This window comes from Physeter macrocephalus, chromosome 7 (genome assembly GCF_002837175.3).
Source record: "Physeter macrocephalus isolate SW-GA chromosome 7, ASM283717v5, whole genome shotgun sequence".
Classification (NCBI taxonomy): domain Eukaryota; kingdom Metazoa; phylum Chordata; class Mammalia; order Artiodactyla; family Physeteridae; genus Physeter; species Physeter macrocephalus.
The window spans coordinates 62,815,052-62,822,367 of record NC_041220.1 but is presented as its reverse complement, the minus strand read 5'-3'; the positions used below and the strand labels follow the sequence as shown (position 1 = coordinate 62,822,367).

At 38.4% G+C, this 7,316-nt stretch overlaps 1 protein-coding gene across 7 annotated transcripts in view; it reads right to left on the bottom strand.

Moving 5' to 3' along the window:
• Positions 1 to 7,316, bottom strand: part of SLC4A4 (solute carrier family 4 member 4) — a 307,397-nt gene that overhangs the window by 76,345 nt on the left and 223,736 nt on the right. For all 7 annotated transcript variants that reach the window (XM_007110878.4, XM_028491893.1, XM_028491894.1 and 4 more), the window contains one exon: positions 3,603 to 3,874. In XM_007110878.4, coding sequence (XP_007110940.2) covers positions 3,603 to 3,874 — 272 coding nt within the window. The remainder of the gene's footprint in view (positions 1 to 3,602; positions 3,875 to 7,316) is intronic.

The window sequence follows — 7,316 nt, the reverse complement described above, 5'->3', positions numbered from 1 at the left end:
GGATCCCACATGCCGTGGAGCGGCTGGGCCCATGAGCCATGGCCGCTGAGCCTGCGCGTCCGGAGCCTGTGCTCCGCGGCGGGAGAGGTCACAGCAGTGAGAGGCCCGTGTACCGCAAAAAAAAAAAAAAACAAAACAAAAAAAAAAAAAAAAAAAAAGGAAACTCAGGAGATGATGAAGTTTTATGGAAGCAAGTGAGAACAAGAAAGATCAGGAAGGGAGGAGGAAGAGTTGTCTTCACAAAGCACCAGAAGAGCCACAATATTATTGTGGCCATGAATATAGTTTTCTTAGAGATTAAGTGACCCCTATTTCCTTTCCTGTAAAATCATTCCTCAGTTTGCAGGATCACGACTCCATCTGCGCAGTTGCTGGTTCATCGTTACATACTGTCCCAGTGTTGAAAAACAAGTTGTCCGCCAGTTTAAATATTATTGGCTCATTGATTGAATTCTTTTACTAGGAGTGCATGTTGCGATGAAAGACCAGTCTTTTATTGTTTTTAGAACACTTACTCTAGCTGTATATGCAACTGTATTATTCTCTCACTATTGGTTTTCAGTTTGTTGTCATGAAGAACTAAATTTATGGTGGGTCTATGCAGTCTTCTATCAAAAAGTATTAAGGTTATGGGAGAAATACATGATCATTCATCTTAAAAAGGGTTTTGCAAAACATGAGATTGTCCTGAAAATGCAAATATCCATTTGCCTTTTTCCATACCAGAAACAGATCTCATCTCCATGGATTAAATAATCCCTCACATTCACGTACATATCTTCCATGAGTACCACTCGTCTGAACGACTCTAAAACTAAGGGGTGCAACCAACAGTCTTGCTGCAGAATGAGCCAATTGCCCAACAACATTTGCTTAGAATGGAGGATGATGAAGACTGGTTTGCTTGTCCTGTCATTCATACTTATGAACCCTAAAGTTTAATAAGTAACAACAGCAATAATAATGGTTGTTATATGGTTAACATTTAATTACTTACTAGAAACTGTCCTAAATGCTTTGTCTGTTAAGACCTCATTTTTTTCTTCAAAACAATTCTTTAAGGAAGGTACTATTATTAACCCCATTTTATAGGTAAGGATGATGAGGCAAAGTTTCCTTGGGTAAAGGAACTTGCCCAAAGTCACGCACTGGGCATTAGCCAAGAGGGACTGGAATACAAGATTTTCTGACTTCAAAGCCCTGCTACGCTGCTTTATTGGTAACCCCTAGAGGTAGTGGAATTGTCAGAATCCTTCCAAGACAGCTCCTAGCTATTTAGGACAGACTTTTTATACAACCTAGGGAAAACAGGTCAAAGGAAAAGTTATTTATCACCCCCTCAGCCAGCACTTGCTGTGCATGGGTAAAATCTGTTCAAGCCTCAATATCACTTTCTCAAGAAAACAGAAACCCTTCTTGGAAGGAAAATTACATGTAAAATTTTTGTTGTACTTTTCACAATGAAAACGCATTCAGATATGTCTTCCCTGGTTTCAAATTACCTTCTGCCAGCATCCAATTAAAACAATGAATGCAAGTTTCCAATAGCCTCAGGTAGGTGTGGGGCTGACACTAGGGAGATCTTTGTGACAGGTGTGCTGACAAAGTCCTCATTTGGTTCATGAACACTTCAAACCTCCAAACAGCTGGTAGTATTTTTCTTCCTCTAGAAAATCTTAACGTATGATTACTCAGAAGGCCTAAGAAGTCAGCACACAGACTTTTCCACAAATAAATAAATAGATAGATAGATAGAAACAAATAAGTAAAAAGGAAAGTTCAAAATCCCACAATTAAATACGTCTGTGATCCGATATTTTGAATGTGTGTAGTTTGGACTTCCCCCGCAATGTCCAGGACACGGTTAGAGGGAGTTTTACCCCCTTCTCTCCCAGGAAGAGTTCTAGGAGTTATGTAATGGCAACACATTTTCTGCATCTCTCTGGGGAGGATATTTAATTGGTTCTAATCATATCTGTCATGTATTAAGTGCTTACTCTTTTCCAAACACTTCTTAAGTTTTGAAATATTTCTAATCAGTATACATCTTAACAATAATAGGTCTTTATATCTACGGCACCCATGTTGCCTGAATCTTCAAATTTCCACTTTTTACCTGTCTCTGCTTGCTTTTAATAAGCATGGGATTTATTTTAATGTGAGCTGATTTTCCTTAAACAAAACAAAAAGAATCCATAAGTGCAAAACCCAACGATGCCCTATCTTTTCACCAGTGTCACTGACTGATCCATTTTTAGGGAGATACTGTTCTCTTTCCTCTCACCTCTCAAGATGCATATGGGTCTTATAAGATTTCTCCACCAAAGTGGCAGAGAAGGTGGTAGATATACCACCAAAATAGCCGGGAGTCATCTGACACATCCTGCACAAGCATTAAAATTCTTCGTAGTTCTTGTTGAGCTTTTGAATTAAGCATTTTGCATTCTAGTCTATAACAAAACCATGTTCATTTTACTGTAAACAGTAAGTGGTTTTTCCTTAGAATCTATAGATAAATCGCTGTTACATGAATGTGCCCTATGTTTAAGCCCAGGTTTACACAGCCCTCAATACACTGCTGTGCTTCTGGTGCTACAAGACCTTAGTCAAAAAGTATATCAATTTTTATTTTAAGGGACGATGACCTGTAGCTAATGTCACAATTAGAGATCACTAGCACTATTAGCATTTAATTGTCTAACACAAATGTCTACCCCTCATTCTACCAAAGCAGTTGCAAAGCAACTTTCCCCAAAGTAAATCTTTTTTTCCCCAAATGCCTTCCATATTATAAAGTGATAATGAATTACTCCAAGAAAAAATTCCAAAGACCAAATTGAGCACTGTTCTGTGAAAAGGTTCTGAGGCTGACTCAGGTTTAGCAAGATGGATGTTAAAAGTGCTAAGACGTATAGAATCATATTCCTTACCAACAAGTTAATTTTATGTCTTTCCTAAGTCTAGAATATAAATCTTCTCCAAGAACATAATATTCCTTCTTTTATTTCTTTCTTTTGTTTCTTCTTTTCCTTTCCTTTCTTATTTACGTTGTCTAGCCCAGATGAACTATAAAGCTCTACTTTATCACTAGGTGACTCTAGTCTGAATTTCTTTCTTAATTTCATGCTTCAAATTATATAAAGTGAATTAGTATCTTGCTTCTTCTGTAAGTTTAAGATAATCTATTTAGAATTTACTTAAGGAAGAGATTCCTACAGCAATAAGGAAGCAGCAAAATACGGAACAGAAGTTCAGAGGACTAGGTTGGTATGGTCCTTAATATCTGTTATATAGATACCTGGTTTCTTCACCTATCAGAGAAGATCAAGAATAATGTACACAAAATTTCCTTGCAAATACTGTAGCTTGAGTTAGTTTCAAAGCACTGAGCTAATTATGTTCACATTCCAGAGCTCCTGGTTGAATCACATGGCTAAGATACCTCAGGCAATGAGACTATAAATTCAGCAGGATGATTTCTCAGAGAAAATAAAACCCTTTCCTGAGGATCAGGATACCGTGTTGAAAGTTTGCATGCATGGAGCCTACGGCTTCCTCCAAACACAGGGTAAGCAGAAACACTATAAGCATGCTGTCCTCACCTGGGTTGGGAGGCATACAAACACAGGAAAATTGAGTATTGTAGCCCACTTTGAAGTTGGAGTTGATGGGGTAGTAATCAGCTAGCTTGATCATCTTCTTGAAAGCATCGTAGATAAAGATGAAACTAATCAGAGAAGAGAAGCCCTCTTCAGTGAAGCGAGTGAAGTACTGAACCAAGAAGCTGGCATCAGTGGCCACCAAAATGAGACACATGAAGGCTGACCACAGGCCAATCCAAAGGCGAAACTCCAAGTAGTCAAAATTATGGTCCCTGGAAAGAAGGGAGAAAGGCATTTAGGCTCCTCCTCCACAGAACACAAAGAATAACACAAAACCACCAAATGACTATAGAATAATTGTTAAAAATACAAGATCTCTTTCAGCCAATAGATATAAAGCTCATGCTTGATTTTACCCAGAAAATATTACCTTTAAGGATTTGGTCTAGTGACATTAGGCTACCACTAAGAAATAATTCCAGAAGTTTGAGAAAAGCACATCAAAAGTAGTCATAACATTTGAATGAATGTAAATAACTCATTAATTTTCTTCTTGTATTGATCCTTTTATCATTATACAGTGTCCTTTTTTACCTTTCTTTATGGCCTTTGTTTCAAAGTCTATTTTGTCTGATATGAGTATAGTGACCTCTGCTTTCTTGTCATTTCTGTTTGCATGAACTATCTTTTACCATTCCCCTCATTTAATTTTCTCATTCAAAAAAGACAATCCCTGCCTTTACAGAGTTTACAGAATAAACCATTTGAAAGCATAACATTGGTACCCAGCTTGTGCTCAATAAATATTTGTGGGCTTTCTGCTTAAGGAAGATGCTAAGATAAATATGTTCTCTGTCCCCAAGTCATCGAAGTCTACTGAGGAAGACACACTGATAAACATAATCACACTATAAAATACTAAGTGATACCTAAAGTTCCCACAGAGTGTCACAGAAGAAGGAGTAACTAATTCGGGCTGGCGTGGGTTGGGGGACAGATAAAGTTGCAGAAAAAACTCAAGGTATTTAAGGATAAGCAGGTACTTTCTGGATAGACCAGGGAGGGCCAAGCCAGGAAGAGGAAAGAGTACTCAAAAAGGCAAGTCGCATGAAACTGCGTGCAATGCTCCCTGTGGCCCAAGTGCCACCAACATAGGGAGATGGGGTCAGATATGTAGGCTGTAGTTAGATCAAGAAAGGCTGCATTGCCATGTTACCACTAGACACTACCACTCCTCCTGAAGCTCGCTCACAGGCATGATAACCTTCTGCTGAAGCTGTGTGTGAAGAACAGTTTTAGAATAGGTTGCCTCCATCTAAGTGGGCCATTTTTTTTCAATGCCCTTTCCACTTCTTACAAGTAAATTAGTTTAAGATTCACATTTAGGAAAAGATGGGTCAAGTGTTGACATTTTACCATTTCATATTGATTCTTTCAAAATTATGTGGAGAGTGTTTTAAAATAGTTTTTTTTCCTCATCATTTGAGATGCAAAAGCAGTTATTGGTAATCTCATTTCTTGTGTGAGAAAAAAATAAATCAAGGATCATGCATACTTGAAGCGCAATGGCCTTGCTTTTAGACAATGAGTTTCTGATAACTGACAGCCACATATTTTAATACTTTCCCAAAGACACCGTATCAACACCTTCATCACCAACATCCCAGCCTGGGCCACCAAGAAGTCTTTCACTGATTCTTATTATGAACCTCCTTACTAATATCCATGCTTGCCCTGCTCAAAGCCATTTTCCACATCACAGCCAAAATGACCTTTTCAAATGTAAATCAAATGTCCCAGTTTAAAATCTTTTGGTGGCTTTTCCCTTAGAATAAAATTCAAATTCTCTACCTAGCACAGTGTCCGACGCATAGAAGTGTTCCAATAAAGAGTTGGTAGATGAATTAAGCCATGCCTGCAGGTTACGACTTGACATAGACAGTTACAGTACTGTCATTGGCTGATGAGCTATCACAGGTAACCAGACATTGACCAACTGAAAATTTTACTAAATATTAGAATTAAATTTGCTTAGAGTTCATGTGTCAACTTGACTAGGCCATAAGGTGCCCAGATATTGGGTCATACATTATTCTGGATGTTTAAGGGTGGTTTTGATAAGATTAACATTTACATTGGTAGACTGGAGTAAAGCAGATTGTTGTCCATAATGAGGGTGGGCCTAATCCAGTCAGTTCTTCAACTGAATAGAACAAAAAGACCAGCTTCCCTCAAGCAAGAGAGGACTCTCCAGCAGGCAGACTGCTTTTGGACTTGATTTGTAGCAAAGGGTCTTCCTAGTTCTCCAGCAGACAGCCTTGGAACTTGAACTGGAACATCAGTTCTCCTGGGTCTCCAGGCTGCTGGGTTACCCTGCAGGTTTTGGACTTGCCAGCCCTCTATAACTGTGTGACCCAATTCTTTATAATAAATCTCTTATATATGTATACACACATCCTATTGGTTCTGTTTCTCTGGAGAATCCTGACTAATCACCAACTGGTCAAATATGCCTCATTTTATAGATGAGGACACCAAGGCCAATGGAAACTAAGTCATTTATCCAATGCCAAGGCTTTAATGGCAGAGCCGGACCAGAAACCAAATCTCTGTACTCTTGGACTGCTCCTTTTAGAAATTCCAGCACGGTTCCTCCTGTCCAATTCATATTTAGCTCATGGTAGGGTGGGCCTTAAAGTCACTGTCCTCTGTTTCCTTCTCACCAAATCACACAAACTGGAATACATTACCAAAGCAGGAGATTAGTAACATTTGGGTAGAAAGTTATCTTCTACAGATTTCCTGAAATCTTTCTGAAGACATCTTTGGCATTCCCTCACAGTTCCCTTTACGTCTGGAACCCCAGTGTTTAATCTTATGCATGTCTTTCTGAGATAAGTAGACTCAAGAAAAAGCTAAATTCTAGGAATTTGAGATAATTTACATTATCACACAGTGAGTCAGAGCTCAGAAACAGTTTTATTACTTCGGAGCCAACAGACTTTTTCCTTAAAATAAAGTTTTAAACAATTATCTACTTTTGCTTCCCTAACAAGATGAAAGTTAGAGCAATCTTCTAAGAATGCTAATGGTTGTTTACAAAATTGATGTTTACAAACCGGATGAGAAATAAATCTAATCACCAGCTAATGGTCAGGAACACTATCAGTCTGAATACAAAGGGAAAAAAAAATGCATGTAAAAACTTAAATCTTAGGACCTGAACAATGCCAAAACAGCTCCTCTAAAATACTTAAATACTCCCAGACTGGCTCTGTAAGAATAACCCAAATAAAATCACTAATACCAATCACTCCATTAGGTAGGAATGTGATATGTTTACAACAGCAAGAAGAAAGAGGAGTAAAAGATGAGGAACTTCTTTAAACAAGCCGATCAACAGTAATGACTACAATAAAAGGCAATGTTACATCCAATAAGACTTTCAGTCCCCTTGGTGCCAAGTTTAAATAGCAATTAAGTTATAAAAAGTTACAAGCTATAAAAAGGAAATGATAGTAGAGACCAAAGAAACTATAGTGAGTGAGAAGGAGAAAATGGGTGTATATCCTTTTGGTAACACTCAGTGTTTCTAGAGATTTTTTTTTTTTTTTTTTTTTTTTTTTGGGGTACGCGGGCCTCTCACTGTTGTGGCCTCTCCCGTTGCGGGGCACAGGCTCTGGACGCGCAGGCTCAGCGGCCATGGCTCACGGG